Source organism: Oncorhynchus mykiss, chromosome 10, assembly GCF_057628025.1.
Source record: "Oncorhynchus mykiss isolate SJ-2025 chromosome 10, ASM5762802v1, whole genome shotgun sequence".
In the NCBI taxonomy this organism is placed as follows: domain Eukaryota; kingdom Metazoa; phylum Chordata; class Actinopteri; order Salmoniformes; family Salmonidae; genus Oncorhynchus; species Oncorhynchus mykiss.
The window spans coordinates 28,798,906-28,818,724 of record NC_143031.1 but is presented as its reverse complement, the minus strand read 5'-3'; the positions used below and the strand labels follow the sequence as shown (position 1 = coordinate 28,818,724).

At 44.5% G+C, this 19,819-nt stretch overlaps 1 protein-coding gene across 1 annotated transcript in view; it reads left to right on the top strand.

The window, feature by feature from the left end:
• The first annotated feature begins 3,110 nt into the window (after positions 1-3,110).
• The window catches only part of grk6 (G protein-coupled receptor kinase 6), a 45,371-nt gene continuing 28,662 nt past the window's right edge, over positions 3,111-19,819 (top strand). The window contains exons 1-2 of the mRNA XM_021617994.3: positions 3,111-3,837; positions 14,801-14,896. Coding sequence (XP_021473669.3) covers positions 3,786-3,837; positions 14,801-14,896 — 148 coding nt within the window. The 5' untranslated portion in view covers positions 3,111-3,785. The remainder of the gene's footprint in view (positions 3,838-14,800; positions 14,897-19,819) is intronic.

The following is a 19,819-nucleotide window of genomic DNA, read 5'->3' as shown; positions in this document are numbered from 1 at the left end:
GACGTGGACCCCATTTCACCACAGTTTTTCTCCGCCTCATTGTCCGCCTCTGTGGCCTCTTAAGAGCGGCTACCCTCGCCGCCGGCCTTGGATTGGGGACCCACGCCACGGGTCCCGAATGGATGGGAGATTCCGGCAGCGCCGGACAGACAGAAGACTCTGGCGGCTCAGGACAGACGGGAGTCTCTGGCGGCTCAGGACAGACGGGAGACTCTGGCGGCTCAGGACAGACGGGAGACTCTGGCGGCTCAGGACAGACGGGAGACTCTGGCGGCTCAGGACAGAGGGGAGACTCTGGTGGCTCAGGACAGAGGGGAGCAGCAGCGCTGGGCAGGAGGAAGGCTCTGGCAGCGCTGGACAGGCGGGAGCACCTGTAGGGAGAAGATGGAGAGACAGCCTGGTGCGGGGGGCTGCCACCGGAGAGCTGGTGCGTGGAGGTGGCACCAGATAGACCGGACCGTGCAGGCGCACTGGAGTTCTTGAGCACCGAGCCTGCCCAACCTTACCTGGTTGAATGCTCCCCGTAGCCAGGCCAGTGCGGCAAGGTGGATTAGCCCGCACTGGGCTGTGCTGGTGAACCGGGGACACTATGCGTAAGGCTGTTGCCATGTACGCCGGCCCGAGGAGAAGCACTGGAGACCAGATGCGTAGAGTCGGCTTCATGGCACCTGGCTCGATGCCCACTCTAGCCCGGCCTATACGTGGAGCTGGAATGTACCGCACCGGGGACACCGCACACCTCATAACACGGTGCCTGCCCAGTCCCTCTCAATCTCCGGTAAGCACGGGAAGTTGGCGCAGGTCTCCTACCTGAACTCGCCACACTCCCCGTGTTCCGTCCCCAAGACATTTTTGGGGCTGCCTCTCGGGCTTCCAGCCACGCTGCCGAGCTAGCTCCCCATAATGCCGCCTCTCGGCTGTCGCTGCCTCCAGCTCTGCCTTGGGGCGGCGATATTCACCCGGCTGTGCCCAGGGTCCCTTGCTATCTAATATCTCCTCCCAAGTCCATCTCTCCAGGTATCGCTGCCTGTCCTGCTGCTGCTGCCTGTTACCACGCTGCTTGGTCCTTTCTTGGTGGGTGTTTCTGTAACGGCATTCTTCCTCCTCTTCTGAGGAGGAGTAGCTAGAAGGATCGGAGGACCAATGCGCAGCGTTGTAAGTGTCCATAATGTTTATTTAAAGACATAAACTGAACACTACAAAACAATAAGCGATGTGAACAAACGAAACCGAAACAGTATCGCTACCTACGTATCATTCTCAATCAGAGACAACTAACGACACCTGCCTCTAAATGAGAACCATACTAGGCCGAACACAAAAACCAACATAGAAAAACAAACATAGACCTCCCACTCCAACTCACGCCCTGACCATACTAAAACAAATAATAAAATAACAGAACTATGGTCAGAATGTGACAGTATGAATACTTCTGACCCACTGGAATTGTGATACAGTGAATTATAAGTGAAATAATCTGTCTGTAAACAATTGTTGGAAAAATTACTTGTGTCATGCACAAAGTAGATGCCCTAACCGACTTGCCAAAACTATAGTTTGTGGAGTGGTTGAAAAACGAGTTTTAAGGACTCCAACCTTAGTGTATGTAAACTTCCGACTTCAACATCATATAATTTGGCCTCTCTAGCCCCTTTCTACACTTGGCATCCATCAAATGCTGCACTGTGTGTGTGTTTACGCAGATTCTGTAACTCCACAAGAATCTATTTTTTATTGATTTATTTTTATTTTTATTACCAACGTATAAAAGTCTGTATACATACAATAAGTACATAGATAGACAATGATAACATATGCTAGGGGGTAGAACAAATTACAGATTACACAACGACTTTAAAAGAAACACACATATTGATTGTTTTAACAGCTTTCTTATTAGAATAATGTAGAATGGTCTTAATGTACTGCTCAAATTCCTTATAGAAAACACTGAAGAGTGGTTTTTTATTAGTGAATTTACATTTATGAATATGAAATTTTCCCATTAGCACAATTAGATTTATGAGGTAAAATTGTTTTTCTTTATCTTTATTATGGTTAAGGAAACCGAGCAGCACATTCTTCCATAACAAACAAAAGTCATCAAGAATATTAACAATTATAAAACTGTGACTACCTTTCCATAATTGTTTTACATGTAGACAATGTCAAAATAAATGTGAAACTGTTTCTGGATGCTCAACACAAAAAGTACAATCAATGTTAAAGTATTTTTTCTTCAGGTAATGATTCGCAGGGTAATACTTATGGATCATTCTGAAAGAGACCTCTTTGACCTTGTTAACAAGCAAGTATTTATGTGGTAATAACCAGACATTTTTCCAACAGATATTAGTGACCAATGTATTCCAGTAACTTGTGACATGGGAGCAAGGAGAAACATATTTTCCCTATTGGAGAGTCAACTGGATATAGCGAGGGTAGGTCAAGAAGGTGAGGTCTGGCTACACCTCTAAATAACATGAGAGTTCCGGATGGAATAGCATCAAAGACTATGGCGAACTCTCTAGGTGTTATATTAATATTGTAACAAGATAAAAATTCCTCATAATTGAGTAACAGTCCTTCTGCATTAAAAAGTTGACTCACGAGCAGGATATGATAATTGAACCAGTTCTTAAAAAATAAAGACTTGTTTCTATACACAATGTCCTTATTGTTCCAAATAAAATACATATGCAGGGAAAAATTAACGACCACGCTATGAATACTTGTCTATGAAAAGCAGATAATTTTGCAGGAATCTTATCAATGTTATAGTTACAGAGTAACATGAAATTGAGGCCACCAAAACGGGAGAAGATATAATGAGGGATGAAATTCCAAATTGAAGTTGGATTCTTTAAAAAATGTTAAGCCCAATTTATCTTAAAAGTATTATTCAAAGTAGGAAAATCAAAAAAATTGAGACCACCATATTCATATGAGTTCATACGACAGATTTCCTAATATAATGTGTACATTTTTTCCAGATGAAGTTGAACTCCACAAGAATCTCCCAAAGAAGTTTGAAATTAAATTTGCATTTACAATCGACCACTCCCCTTAGCAGTCGTCACTTCCGGTAATCGTTGCTTGAGCAGTTCGAGTCTTCCAATAATAGCTCCACTGCGGCATTGAGTTATCAGTTAGTTTAGTATTACATTTTACAATCGGGCTATAGACCCGTCTAATGCCTCATGAATCGTCACTGCAGTAAAAATAAAAAGTGGGGAGAGCACGTGAATCTGGTCCTCGCTGATTTTTTTTTAGTGCGTAAAAAAATAACTATATATTTTTTCAGGCCGTCTAATAATTTGTCTAGGTAAAAATGAATTTGAACGCGGATTTCACAATTGGTCATAATGGCAGCCTACATTTTGGTCTTTACATTGGAGATCTTTAAGAATTTTGAACGACGAACCGTTTGGGAACCAAATATACTGGCTCTTTTACGTGAACAGACAAATTATGTCATAATTTTGAATAACTAATTGAATGTGAATAATAATGTTGATCCATATTTGTGTTAAAGGGTCGTGGTTATGGTAAAGACAAAACTAAAACTATACTGCAATGTCAGAATACATCAATAGTTGACGTGCGGGTGGGGTTAGAATCGACGCAGCTCAACCTTCGGGGCGGAGAGCGGGAGCGAACGACCGTACGGAGAGTCATCAGGGTTAAAATATTCTGCCTTGGGGGTGGGGGGGTGGGGGAGGACATACTATTGCCAAGCCGGCGACGAGATTGGGCCTGTGGTGCCTGCAACCCAGCAAAACATGGAGCTCGAGAATATCGTGGCCAACACCGTCCTGTTGAAAGCAAGAGAAGGTAAGAGATGTCGGAGCGCAGGGGCGGATGACAAGCTTGACAGCTCCTCTCTCTTCACCGCCAGAACTAGCTCAGAACCTGGGGATTCCCCCAGGAAGCGCAGGCCATAGAGATAGGAGCTGGATGATTGCTGCACCTCTTTATTATTTGCAAAGCGTTAAGATAACTATATTAACATCCCATATGCTCTCTAAATACATAATATTTACTCGAGCTTAACCTTGGACATTGGTAGGCTACAGAAAAGATGCGACTGTCAATCAAATTGCGTGACATTAGATTTTCCGGTTTTCTATTCTACAGCATCCTTCTGTCGTTGTCGAAACTGCATGTTGAACAGAATTCCGTATTCAATTTGCAATGAAGAGCTAGCAACACACATACAAAATTAACGCCAGTAGACATTAATTTGTGGACCTTTAGTTGGCAATGACAGCGTATGTCAGTGCGCTCCATGTTAGCGGATTGTAGTGATGTTGGAAGGGTGTCAACATTAGGCCTATGTCAATTTGTGAAATAACAACATAAAGATGATCACTGAGTAAGCTGCGCTATAGACTATAGCTGGTGTATCTTGCTGTTGCAGATAATGTAACAAGCCGAGATATTTGTTTCTAATTACTGTAGACTGATAATGTATCCATCTGAAACACAAATGGCATCACGGAATATATCATTTTATCCCCCAGTCACAGATGATCTGATAGTGGTCCTACTATCAGATACTTTGGAAGCAATGACAGTAATGAACTAACTACAGTAAAAGTCGCCTATCATGGAAGACAAAAGTAAGACATTTGATCAATCTATTTGTTATACCTCTTTCATTCTAAATCAGTAAGTGCTAACACAATGAACAAAGGTCTTGTTTTAAAACTCAGGAATGTTTTTCCTGTTGATAGACTCATTCCATTCACAGGGTGGTTGACCCCAGTCTGATGAACCCCACTCTGGCCATATCAGTCACATGGCATATTTTGGACATATACAGTAAAAGAGAATAGTATAGAACAACTTCTATTTTTCCCAGTGGGAACATCGGTATCACCATCAAATAACATCATACTGATCTGTAAATATGTATATTTCCAATCAACCAATTAGATGTTCATTTGTGAAATGCGTTGTAATGGAAAACTAACCAAAACCATTGTACTGTATGTCAGAGGTAGCCTACGGCAAAACACAGTGTTCAAAATGGTATTGTCATCTCTGCTAGGATCAATACTGTACTCTCTATCTAGTCTCAGTGTAGTGTCTCTGTTTTTTTGATAGAGGAGAAGTATTGAATCTGCCATAGACATTACATAGACTTCTGTTTTCACATCGCCTTTCTCTGGTCACATTGTTTGCCATTGAAATCCACATGAAATACCACTGTGAAGTGTCATTATATTTGGATGTAGGACAAGTTCAACTTACAATCTCTTCAGAGTGCCAGTCTTACATTTATCAGGCACAAAAGAGGCTGTGTTTTGCAGGAAAATGTGAAAAAAGGAACCAATTAATTGTAAATTATCAAATAATATCTCTGAGAGACCAAACCCTACTCGGTAGCCAGGTGAAGTGGTATGATCAAATCCACATAATGATAGTCTACTTATTACTGCAAATCAGTGTTCTAGTAGAAGCACCTCTAATTTGTTTCCACTCTTGTTGTTGTTGGTGGTAATAACACTGTAATTCTATTATTATCAAATAGTAATAATGCATTAATACTTTCTCTCACCAACAACAGTTCAAGATGGAAAACGGTGGCAGAGTGAAAGAATAAGGCTGTCTCGTTCTCTGATTTGCGCTATTATTTCCATATGGTTTGTCTATCTTTGCATTTGCACTAATGCAGGATGTAATCTCATTCTTTCAACACCAGTGAGTATATCTCCATCGAACAATACTAAATTAGTGATAACACTGTCATTTGCAGTGATGTACAGTATATAAACCCTGGATTGCTGATGCTACATATATGTCATTTGAGAGGCTTTTAAGCCACAGGTCGGTCATATTGGTACTCCCCAGTAGAAGCAGTCCTCCATAGGAATGAATGGAATTCGATGTTTCAAAGACAAAATGACAAGTATTTAATTATTTTCTTATTAGTAAAATTATTAGTAAAATTATACTTTCAGGAATATGTTTTTATATATTTTTTTATTTTTATGTTTAGCTCACATAATATAATTTAAAAGTATGCATTAAAGGTGTTTGTAATAGAATGCATGTGGCAAAAACAAATCTAGACATTAATATATTATGTTCTATAGCTTCCAAAGTATTTTTTACAATAGTGTGGGATTGTCAAGATTGAGGCACAGTGGCTTCAACACAAGTTAGTCTTCTAGTACAAGTTCTATGTACAAGTATGACAAATGACCAATGAGATATATATAATTTGTCATACTTGTACATCTCTTTGCCAGACATAAACAATGTGCTCAGTGTCTCATTTGCATCTTGTTCGCTTCCTATTGTGATAAAACATTGTTAGCCAGACATACTGTCAATATGTTCACTTCCAACCACTATTTGAATAGCAAATGTTACTGGGCATGGCATCCGGTTCATGCACATGACACTTAAAGAGTTGGTTTCACCACCCAACCAAGATGGACAACTTTACAGCGTAGGTAGCAGGCCTAGACCTATTCTGCTTGCCAATTTATTTGTTGACGTACTGTAACTATACTGAACAAAAATATCAATGCAACATCTAAGGTGTTGGTCCCATGTTTTATGAGCTGAAATAAAAGATCCCAGAAATATTCCATACATACAAAAAGCTTATTTCTCTAAAAATGTTGTGCACAACTTTGTTTATATCCCTGTTAGTGAGCATTTCTCCTTTACCAAGATAATCCATCCACCTGACAGGTGTGGCATATGAAGATGCTGATTAAACAGCATGATCATTACACAGGTGGACCTTGTGCTGGGGACAATAAAAGGCCACTTTAAAATGTACAGTTTTGTCACACAACACAATGCCACAGATGTCTCAAGTTTTGAGGGAGTGTGCAATTGGCATGCTGACTGCAGGAATGTCCACCAGAGCTGTTGCCAGATAATTTAATGTTAATTTTGCTACCATATGCCGCCTCCAACGTTATTTTAGAGAATTTGGCAGTATGACAAACTGCCCTCACAACCGCAGACCACATGTAACCATGCCAGCCCAGGACCTCCAGGTTCTTCACCTGTGGGATCATCTGAGACCAGCAACCAGGACAGCTGATGAAACTGTGGGTTTACACTAGAGGTCGACTGATTATGATTTTTAAATACCGATACCGATTATTGGAGGACCAAAAAAGCTTATACCGATTAATCGGCCGATTTTTATTGTTTATTTATTTGTAATAATGACAATTACAACAATACTGAATGAACACTTATTTTAACTTAATATAATACATCAATAAAAATCTATTTAGCCTCAAATAAATAATGAAACATGTTCAATTTGGTTTAAATAATGCAAAAACAAAGTGTTGGAGAAGTAAAAGTGCAATATGTGCCATGTGCCATGTAAAAAACGTTTGAGTTCCTTGCTCAGAACATGAGAACATATGACAGCTGGTGGTTCCTTTTAACATGAGACTTCACTATTCCAAGGTAAGAGGTTTTAGGTTGTAGTTAATATCGTATTTATAGGATTATTTCTCTCTATACCATTTGTATTTCATATACCTTTGACTATTGGATGTTCTTATAGGCACTATAATATTGCCAGTGTAACAGTATAGCTTCTGTCCCTCTCCTCGCCCCTACCTGGGCTCGAACCAGGAACACATCGACAACAGCCACACTCGAAGCAGCGTTACCCATCGCTCCACAAAAGCCGCGGCCCTTGCAGAGCAAGGGGAACAACTACTCCAAGTCTGAGTGAGTGACGTCACCGATTGAAACGCTATTAGCGCGCACCCCGCTAACTAGCTAGCCATTTCACATCGGTTACACCAGCCTAATCTCGGAGTTGATAGGCTTGAAGTCATAAACAGCTCAATGCTTAATGCATTGTGAAGAGCTGCTGGCAAACACACAAAAGTGCTGTTTGAATGAATGCTTACGAGCCTGCTGCTGCCTACCGTCGCTCAGTCAGACAGCTCTATCAAATATCAAATCATAGACTTAATTATAACATAATAACACACAGAAATACGAGCCTTTGGTCATTGATATGGTTGAATCCAGAAACTATTATAAGGGGAATAACTACTCCAAGTCTCAGAGCGAGTGACATTTGAAATGCTATTAGCGCGCACCCCGCTAACTAGCTAGCCATTTCACATCGGTTACACCAGCCATTAGGCTGATAGGCTTGAAGTCATAAACAGCGCCGTGCTTGCGAAGAGCTGCTGGCAAAACGCACAAAAGTGCTGTTTGAATTAATGCTTACGAGCCTGCTGCTGCCTACCATCGCTCAGTCAGACTGCTCTATCAAATCATAGACTTAATTATATCATAACACACAGAAATACGAGCCTTTGGTCATTAATATGGTCGAAACCGGAAACTATAATTTAGAAAACAAAACGTTTATTATTTCAGTGAAATACGGAACCGTTCCGTATTTTATCTAACGGGTGGCATCCCTAAGTCTAAATATTCTTGTTACATTGCACAACCTTCAATGTTATGTCACAATTACGTAAAATTCTGGAAAATTAGTTCGCAATGAGCCAGGCTGCCCAAACTGTTGCATACCGTCCGGGCAATGAAGGAGTGGCTTTATAAGAAGCATTTCAAGGTCCTGGAGTTGCCTAGCCAGTCTCCAGATCTCAACCCCATAGAAAATCTTTGGAGGGAGTTGAAAGTTCGTGTTGCCCAGCAACAGCCCCAAAACATCACTGCTCTAGAGGAGATCTGCATGGAGGAATGGGCCAAAATACCAGCAACAGTGTGTGAAAACCTTGTGAAGACTTACAGAAAACATTTGACCTCTGTCATTGCCAACAAAGGGTATATAACAAAGTATTGAGATAAACTTTTGTTATTGACCAAATACTTTTTTTCCACCATAATTTGCAAATAAATTCATTAAAAATCCTACAATGTTATTTTCTGGATTTTTTTTCAAATTTTGTCTGTCATAGTTGAAGTGTACCTATGATGAAAATTACAGGCCTCATCTTTTTAAGTGGGAGAACTTGCACAATTAGTGGCTGACTAAATACTTTTTTGCCCCACTGTATATAATAATAAAAAGTAAAAAAGTTTTAAAAAATCTGCAAAATCAGCGCCCAAAAATACCAATTTACGATTGTAATTGGCCCTAATTTATCGGCCATTCCAATTAATCGGTCGACCTCTAGTTTACACTGTCATAAACCATCTCAGGGAAGTACATCTGCATGCTCGTAGTCCTCACCAGGGTCTTGACCTGACTGCATTTCAGCGTCATAACCGACTTCAGTGGGCAAATGCTCCCCTTCGATGGCCACCATTATTAAAATTCAAATGGTGGCGGATTGTGCTATTATGTGTTTTTTTCCCGCGTTATTTGAAACTTATTTTGTACATAATGTTTTTGCAACCATATCATACGGCAAAAAAATAGCTTCTGGATATCAGGACAGCGATCACTCACCTCGGATAAGACAAAGATTTTTTCTTTAACAAGCAGGAGGCACAGGACACTCTCCAAACACCCGACAGGGCCAAATCCCTGTTATTTGCAAGAGGAAGAAACGCAGGTACAGGGGACACAGAGCAGGATGCCTCGTGAGGACCCGCAGAAGGCAAGTGGGAAAGCTGCCGTTACCGTCAATATTACACGCCGACGTGCAATCATTGGACAATAAATTAGACGAGGTCCGATCACGAATGTTCTACCAACGGGACATCAAAAACTGTAATATCCTATGTTTCACGGAATCGTGGCTGAATGACAACATTGATATTCAGATGGGGGGGCGGTCTGTGCATATTTGTAAACAACAGCTGGTGCACAAAATCTAAGGAAGTCTCTAGATTTTGCTTGCCAAAAGTAGAGTATATTGTGATAAATTGCAGGCCACGCTACTTGCTTAGAGAGTTTTCAGCTATACTTTTCGTGGCTGTTTATTTACCAACACATACAGATGCTGGCACTAAGAACACAGCTGTATAAGGAAATAAGCAAACCGGAAACCATTCACCCAGAGGCGGCAGCCCTAGTGGCCGGAGACTTTAATGCAGAGAAACTTAAATCAGTTCTACCAAATTTCTATCAACATGTTAAATATGCAACCAGAGAGAAAAAAATTCTAAATCACCTGTACTCCACACACAGAGACGCGTACAACGCTCTCCCTCGCCCTCTATTTGGTAAATCCGACCACAACTCTATCCTCCTGATTCCTGCTTACTAGCATCAGTGACTCGGTGTATAAATAGTGGTCAGATGAAGCAGATGTTAAACTACAGGACTGTTTTGCTTTCACAGACTGGAACATGTTCTGGTATTCTTCCGATGGCATTGAGAAGTACACCACATCAGTTACTGGCTTTATCAATAAGTGCATCGAGGACGTCGTCACCACGGTGACTGTACGTATATACCCCAACCCAGGGGGTATATTTCAAGGTGCGGGACTCTAACCCAGAGGCTTACAAGAAATCCTGCTATGCCCTGTGACGAACCATCAAACAGGCAAAGTGTCAATACAGGGCTAAGATTGAATCATACTACACCGGCTCCGATGCTCGAAGGGAAGCACAGCCGTGAGCTGCCCAGTGACACGAGCCTACCAGACGAGCTAAATCACTTCTATGCTCGCTTCGAGGCAAGCAACACTGAGGCATGCATGAGAGCATCAGCTGTTCTGGACGACTCCTTAGTCATCCGGACGACTCACGCTCTCCTTAGCCGACCTGAGTAAGACCTTTAAACAGGTCATGTGCTCCTGGCATGTGCTGACCAACTGGCAGGTGTCTTCACTGACATTTTCAACATGTCTCTGATTTGAGTTTGTAATACCAACATGTTTCAAGCAGACCACCATAGTCTCTGCCCAAGAACACAAAGGCAACCTGCCTAAATGACTACAGACCCGTAGCACTCACGTCCGTAGCCATGAAGTGCTTTGAAAGGCTGGTAATGGCTCACATTAACACCACTATCCCAGAAACCTTAGACCCACTCCAATTTGCATACCGCTCAAACAGATCCACAGATGATGCAATATCTACTGCATTCCACACTAGAGGTCGACCGATTAATCGGAATGGTTGATTAATTAGGGCCGATTTCAAGTTTTCACAACAATCGGAAATCTGTATTTTTGGACACCGATTTGGCCAATTTTTTATTTATTATTTTTGACACCTTTATTTAACTAGGCAAGTCAGTTAAGAACACATTCTTATTTTCAATGAAGGCCTAGGAACGGTGGGTTAACTGCCTTGTTCAGGGGCAGAACGACATATTTTTACCATGTCAGCTTGGGGATTTGTTTTTGCAACCTTCCGGTTACTAGTCCAACACTCTAACCAGCTGCCTTACATTGCACTCCACGAGGAGCCTGCATGGCAGGCTGACTACCTGTTACGCGAGGGCAGCAAGAAGCCAAGGTAAGTTGCTAGCTAGCATTAAACTTATCTTATAAAAAACAATCAATCTTAACATAATCACTAGTTAACTACACATGGTTAATATTACTAGTTTGTCTAACGTGTCCTGCATATAATCGATGCTGTGCCTGTTAATTTCTCATCGAATCACAGCCTACTTCGCCAAACAGGTGATGATTTAGCACTGTCGTTGCACCAAACCTAACCATAAACATGAATGCCTTTCTTTAAAATGAATACACAAGTATATATTTTTAAACCTGCATATTTAGTTAATATTGCCTGCTAACATGAATTTCTTATAACTTGGGAAATTGTGTCACTTCTCTTGTGTTCCGAGCAAGCAGTCAGGGTATAATCAAGAGTTTGGGCCGCTTGGCTCGTTGCGAACTGTGTGAAGTCCATTGCTTCCTAACAAAGACCGTAAATAATTTGCCAGAATTGTACATAATTACGACATAACATTGAAGGTTGTACAATGTAACAGCAATATTTCGACTTAGGAATGCCACCCGTTAGATCAAATACGGAACGAATAAACGTTTTGTTTTCGAAATAATCGTTTTGGGATTCAACCATATCAATGACCAAAGGCTCGTATTTCTGTGTGTTATTATGTTATAATTAAGTCTATGATTTGATATTTGATAGAGCAGTTTGACTGAGCTACGGTAGGCAGCAGCAGGCTCGTAAACATTCATTCAAACAGCACTTTCGTGCGTTTGCCAGCAGCTCTTCGCAATGCTTCAAGCATTGGGCTGTTTATGACTTCAAGCCTATCAACCCCGAGATTAGGCTGGTGTAACCGATGTGAAATGGCTAGCTAGTTAGCGGGGTGCACGCTAATAGCGTTTCAATCTGTGACGTCACTCACTCTGAGACTTGGAGTAGCTGTTCCCCTTGCTCTGCAAGGGCCGCGGCTTTTGTGGAGCGATGGGTAACGATGCTTCGAGGGTGGCTGTTGTCAATGTGTTCCTAGTTCGAGCCCAGGTAGGGGCGAGGAGAGGGACAGAAGCTATACTGTTACACTGGCAATATTATAGTGCCTATAAGAACATCCAATAGTCAAAGGTATATGAAATACAAATGGTATAGAGAGAAATAGTCCTATAATTCCTATAATAACTACAACCTAAAACATCTTACCTGGGAATATTGAAGACTCATGTTAAAAGGAACCACCAGCTGTCATATGTTCTCATGTTCTGAGCAAGGAACTGAAACGTTAGCTTTTTTACATAGCACATATTTAACTTTTACTTTCTTCTCCAACACTTTGTTTTTGCATTATTTAAACCAAATTGAACATGTTTCATTATTTATTTGAGGCCAAATTGATTTTATTGATGTATTATACTAAGTTAAAATAACAGTGTTCATTCAGTATTGTCGTAATTGTTATTATTACAAATAAATAAATATAAATCCACCGATTAATCGGTATCAGCTTTTTTTGATCCTCCAATAACTGGTATCGGTATCGGCGTTGAAATATCATAATCGGTCGACCTCTAGTCCAGACACACCAAGGCAGCTGTGAAGAGGGCACGACAAAGCCTATTCCCCCTCAGGAAACTAAAAAGATTTGGCGTGTGTCCTGAGATCCTCAAAAGGTTCTACTGCTGCAACATTGAGAACAGTGATGCAATTCTTCGGAGTGCACATTACTGACAACCTGAAATGGTCCATCCACACAGAAAGTGTGGCGAAAAAGGCACAACAGTGCCTCTTCAACCTCAGGAGGCTTGGCCTCTAAAGCCCTCACAAACCCTCCAGGACATCTACAGCACACAGTGTCACAGGAAGGCAAAAACGATAATCAAAGACCTCAGCCACCCAAGCCACAGCCTGTTCATCCCACTGCCATCTAGAAAGCGGAGACAGTATAGGTGTATCAAAGCTGGAACCGAGACACTGAAAAACAGCGTCTATCTCCAGGCCATCAGACTGTTAAATAGTCACCACTAGCCGGCCTCCGCTCAGTGCCCTGCCCTGAACTTTAGTCACTGTTACAAGCCGGCTACCACCCGTTACTCAACCCTGCACCTTAGACACTGCTGTCCTATGTACATTATCATTGAACACTGTTCACTTTAATAATGTTTACATACTGTTTTATCCACTTCATATGTATATACTGTATTCTAGTCAAGGCTCATCCTATATATCTACTGTTGTACACACCTTTTATATTAATATATTGTCCATAATGTCTATACACACCATCATATACATATATATTTATATTCTGGACTTTGACACTTCTAGTATTTCTATATTTCTTATTTTATTTTTTTATTTCACCTTTATTTAACCAGGTAGATAAAAGATAAAGCGTAGCAATTCGACACATACAACAACACAGACTTACACATGGAATAAACAAAACATACAGTCAATAATACAGTAGAACAAAAGAAAACAAAATGTCTATATACAGTGAGTGCAAATGAGGTAAGTTTAGGAAATAAATAGGCCATGGTGGCGAAGTAATTACAATATAGCAATTAAACACTGGAATGGTAGATCGGCAGAAGGTGAATGTGCAGGTAAAGATACTGGGGTGCAAAGGAGCTAAATAAATAAATAAATACCAGTATGGGGATGAGGTAGGTAGATAGATGGGCTGTTTACAGATGGGCTATGTACAGGTGCAGTGATCTGTAAGCTGCTCTGACAGCTGGTGCTTAAAGCTAGTGAGGGAGATGTGAGTCTCCAGCTTCAGAGATTTTTGCAGTTCGTTCCAGTCATGGGCAGCAGAGAACTGGAAGGAAAGGCGACCAAAGGAGGAATTGGCTTTGGGGGTGACCAGTGAGATATACCTGCTGGAGCGCGTGCTACGAGTGGGTGCTGCTATGGTGACCAGTGAGCTGAGATAAGGCGGGGCTTTACCTAGCAGAAACTTGTAGATAACCTGTAGCCAGTGGGTTTGGCGACGAGTATGAAGCGAGGGCCAACCAACGAGAGCGTACAGGTCACAATGGTGGGTAGTGTATGGGGCTTTGGTGACAAAAGTAGTTCCTTTCTTTAAATTATTTTGATTTATTGTGTATTGTTAGATATTTCTGCACTGTTGGAGCTAGGAACATAAGCATTTCTCTAAACTCACGATAACAAATGCATAATATGTGTACACGACCAATACAATTTGATTTAATTTAAAGAAGTAGACTAAAATGCTTTTTCTATGTCTACAAATGAATAACCTCTCGGTCTTCTTGACAAACACTCCAGGACAGCCATTATATTAATCACCCTGACCCTCTTCTTTATCTTGACGAATCTACAAGAGCACTTTTGTGTTTTTAGGCACTGTATGTATCTTTATGGGCCGCTCAAGGCTACTTAGTGTTTTTCCATGTGTTATATTTTTCCTTTGTTTGATTAATCAACCACTGTTCTTTTGCAGGGGGTGGTGGAAACAGAAAAGGAAAAAGCAAGAAATGGAAACAGATGCTTCAGTTTCCCCACATAAGCCTGTGTGAGGAGCTCCGGGAAACTACAGGTACGTTTCCTCTCCTCTCCTCTACTTGCTAGCCCATTGATAGTGTGGCAGACCAGGGGGTTAAGGTGTTTACATAGATCAGACACGGACAGAGTATGATTTGCTCAAATTGAAGGGTGTTTTATTAAATATTAAATCAAAAGAAAAGAACAGGTCTCCCCCATGAGACCCTCTCCGGGTTACCGTCTCCTGGGCTCCGGGTCTTCCTGTATCCTGTCGGGCACACAAACTTAACTCCCTCGGCTTAGCTCGGGTAACCGTATCCAACCACATGGAAGTCACCTCACTTCCCTTAGTCCTCTCCCTCTGTGCTGCCCTTTTGGCAGCTTTTATGGGCCTCGCACAGCTGGTGAGCAAGCCACCCTTGATTACTCACCAGCTCCCAATCAGCCCCAATTAGTCCTGTCCGGAGAGCCCGGCGAGACCTGGTACGTCCAGCAGATGGAGCCTATAGCCGGCTATAGTATCCTGCCAGTCCCAGGAAGAACTTGATTTGTGTCTTGGTGCGTGGAACGGGCCAGTCACGCACCGCATGAACCTCCTGGGGCTTGGCGTCCCCCCCATCCAATCAAATACCCCAGGGACTCCACCTCCCCGAACCCTAGCTTGCATTTCTTGGGGTTTGCGGTCAACCCGGCTTGTCTGAGCGCATCCAGCAAGGCCTGGAGGCGCTTCAGGTGCTCTTCTCAACCTTGGCTGTGGATGATGATATGCCACTGCGTACTGCTGGTGGGGTCGAAGCACTCTGTTCATCAGCAGTTGGAATGTGGGCCAGGCTCCGTGGAGACCGACCGGGAGCACCCGGTACTGATACAACCCGTCTGGTGTCGAAAACGCCGTCTTTTCCCGGGGGGAGGCTGCCAACGGTACCTGCCAACGGTACCTATCTTTGGTCAGGTCAAGGGTGCTGATGTACCGGGCCTTTCCCAATCAGTCGATGAGCTCGTCCACCCTCGGCATGGGATATGCGTCGAACAAGCTGATGTCGTTCACCCCCCAGAAATCGTTACAGAAGCGGAGGCTACAGTCCGGTTTGGGCACCAACACAATGGGGCTGCACCATGCACTGTGGGACTCTTCCATGACCCCCATCCTCAGCATAGCCTCCACTTCCTGTTTCACGGCCTCCTTCAGGCCTCCGGAATCCGATATGGCCTCTTTCATACTGTTTCCCCGGGCCGGGTACGGATGTGTTGTTCAATGAGGGTCGTGCGGCCCGGCTTCTCGGAGAAAACCGCCGTGTTCCGATCGACGAGCTCCCTGAGCTCTTGCTTCTGGGCCGGGTCGAGGTCCTCATTGCTCGGGACCTCCACTGGTACCGTTGGCGTCCTGGATCCCGACCATAACATGGCCAAGGCTGTCCTCTCGTGCCACTTCTTCAACAGGTTCACGTGGTAAATCTGTTGGGGTTTCCGCCTCCCCGGTTGCCGTACGCGGTAATTTCCCAGCTTCTCGATCATCTAGTATGGTCCGTGCCATGTTGCCAGAAACTTACTTTCGGCCGTGGGGATCAAGACCAACACCCTGTCTCCCACCTGGAATTCTCAGGGCTGGGCTCCCCGATTGTAGACCTGGGCTTCCCTCACGACTGGCCATATGGCTGTCATCCACTCCCGCATCATCTCCATGTGCTCTACCACGCTGTATAAGGGGGTCGGTTGGACTTCCCACACCTCCTTGGCGAGGTCCAGTAGGCCGCGTGGCCTCCTCCCATAAAAGGAGTTTGAACGGGGAAAACACAGTGGAGGATTGGGGTACTTCTCGGATTGAGAACATTAGGTGGGGTAGTAGCTGGTCCCAGTTCTTCCCGTCCTGCTCGATGACCTTCCGCAGCATCTGGTTGAGCGTTTTATTAAAGTGCTCGATGAACCGATCCGTCTGCGGGTGAAAAACGGAGGAGCGGATCTGCTTGATCTGCAGGAGGGCACACAACTCTTTCATGAGGCGGGACATAAACTCCGTACCTTGGTTTGTCAGGATCTTGTTTGGGATGCCCACCCGGCTAAAGAGGTGGAACAGCTCCCGGGCGATTCCCTTGGACACCGCCGCCCATAGGGGAATGCCTCGGGATACCGGGTGGCATAGTCCACTATTACCAAGATGTACCTGTGTCCTCGTGCAGTCTTTACCAGGGGTCCCACTATGTCCATGGCGATGCTTTCAAAGGGCACCCCGATTATTGGCCAAGGGACCAGAGGGTTTCGGAAGTGTGCTTTCGGGGCAGTGAGTTGACACTCCGGGCAGCTGAGACAGTAGTCTTCCACGGCCCTCCTCATCGAGGGCCAGTGGAACCAGGCGGCGATCCGTTCCCGGGTATTCTCCTTTCCCAGGTGCCCCAACAGGTGGGTGTGGGCCAGCTGAAGAACGGTTCCTACATACCGTCGGGGCAGCAACAATACCCCTCGATGTTCCCCCTGTTGGCGCGACACCTGATACAAAAGGTTATTCTTAATTTGGAAATGGGGGTATCGCCAGTCACTCACCCCCCGGAAGTAGCTGTCCATCCACTGTTATCACTTCGGCGGCGGCAGCTTTCAAATTCGGATCCTCCCACTGGGCCGTCCCGAATTGTCCCCTCATTTGGCCCCCCACGGCGGTCTCGACTGGCCCCTCGAAATCGAGGAATGGGAGACTGGGCTCCTCTTCCAGTGGTTCCCCAGGGGGTCTAGGTTCTGGCTCCCCCTCCGACTCCGGACCCGTAGAGTCAGGTTGGTGGCTTCCGGGCCGCACAGGCGATGGGTCGTCCCCGCTCTCTTCTTTGGCCGGCTCATACTTTCTTCCTCAACTCGTGCCCCCATAGGGCCGCGAACAGTGGACAATCCCGTCCCACTAGGAGAGGTACCTGCAGCTCTGGTACTGCACCCACCATCATTTGACAGCTCCCTTGTGGCGTCACGATGTTGGTCCATACGGTGGGATACCGCTTTGTGTCACCGTGAACAGAGGAAATGGACATCTCCCTACCCCGTTCGGTCTCCTGGTTCAGCAGGCTCTTGGTTACGAGCATAACCATGTTTCCAGAGTCTAATTGCTCTTCCGTGTCGTGTCTGTCAACCTTCACCGGGACCATGGGTGCAGTTGACTCGTGGTGCGCCCAACAGGAGGTGACATAGTTCCCGGCGTGACCCACCTCACCTGCGGGGCTAGCTGATGGCATCAACTCCTCTCGAACCGGGCAATTTCAGGCAATGTGCCCCCGAGCGCCACACTCAAAACACTTCCTTTGGTCTCCCTCTAATTGGGGTCGTCAGTGTCGGGTCGGCCCTACAACCGCCGTCTCTCCACAGGTTTGCTGTCCTTTGGCCCTGCCGACTGTCGGTTCGGGGTACACTGCGGTGGGACTGTCCTTCCGTCCCTTTGGACGGGTTGCCGACTCGTCCCGGCTCCCACTCAGCAGTGCTTGAGCGTCTCCACTGCTTTCAGGAGGCCCTCCAAGGTCTGGGGTGCGCATAAACTCGCTGCCCTCTTCATGTCATGGGGTAGCGCCCGTAAGAAGCGATCCAGGACCACTTTGTTGAGGATGGATAGGGTGGATACGTCGGTGAGGAGCCATGCCCTGGTGACGCGCAGTAGGTCGCTCATCTGGGCTCGGGGGGAGGTGTCGGGTACAAACCTCCAGTCGTGGAACCGTTGAGCCCGATGGGCCAGGCTGTATCCGTAGCGGCTGAGTATCTCCCGTTTGAGTCCGTCGTAGTTATCCACCACAGTCACCTGGGATCCGGGTCTTCCTGTATCCTGTCGGGCATACAAACTCAACTCCCTCAGCTTAGCTTGGGTAACCTTATCTAACCACATGGAAGTCACCTCACTTCCCCTAGTCCTCTCCCTGTGTGCTGCCCTTCTGGTAGTTTATGGGCCTCGCACAGCTGGTGAGCAAGCCACCCTTGATTACTCACCAGCTCCCAATCAGCCCCAATTAGTCCTGTCCGGAGAGCCCGTCGAAACCTGTTACGTCCAGCAGATGGAGCCACCGCCTCGTGATGTATACTCCATCTGTTACCAGGCCTCGACGAGTCTCCCCCTGGTGGCTGACCTGCTGTACGCCACAATAGATATACTGAACAAAAATATAAACGCAACATGCAACGATTTTACTGAGTTACAGTTCATATAAGGAAATCAGTGTGGCATCAATGATCATGAGGAAGGTGAGTGATCAGCCTCGAACTACACGGCAGGACCTGGTCAATGACCTGAAGAGAGCTGGGACCACAGTCTCAAAGAAAACCATTAGTAACACACTACGCCATCATGGATTAAAATCCTGCAGCGCACGCAAGGTACCCCTGGGTCTTCCAGCATGACAACGACCCGAAACACACAGCCAGGGCAACTAAGGAGTGGCTCCGTAAGAAGCATCTCAAGGTCCTGGAGTGGCCTAGCCAGTCTCCAGACCTGAACCCAATAGAAAGTCTTTAGAGGGAGCTGAAAGTCTGTATTGCCCAGTGACAGCCCCAAAACCTGAATGATCTGGAGAAGGTCTGTATGGAGGAGTGGGCCAAAATCCCTGCTGCAGTGTGTATGTAGTCCACCTGGTCAAGAACTACAGGAAACGTATGATCTCTGTAATTGCAAACAAAGGTTTCTGTACCAAATATTAAGTTCTGCTTTTCTGATGTATCAAATACTTATGTCATGCAATAAAATGCAAATTAATTACTTAAAAATCATACAATGTGATTTTCTGATTTTTGTTTTAGATTCCGTCTCTCACAGTTGAAGTGTACCTATGATAAAAAATTACAGACCTCTACAAGCCTTGTAAGTAGGGAAACCTGCAAAATCGGCAGTGTATCAAATACTTGTTCTCCCCACTGTAGGTTAAAAAAAAAGAAGAAAAAAAATTGGACAGTAAATATCCTTTTGAGCATGGTGAAATTATTGATTACACTTTGGATACACCCAGTCACTACAAAGATACGG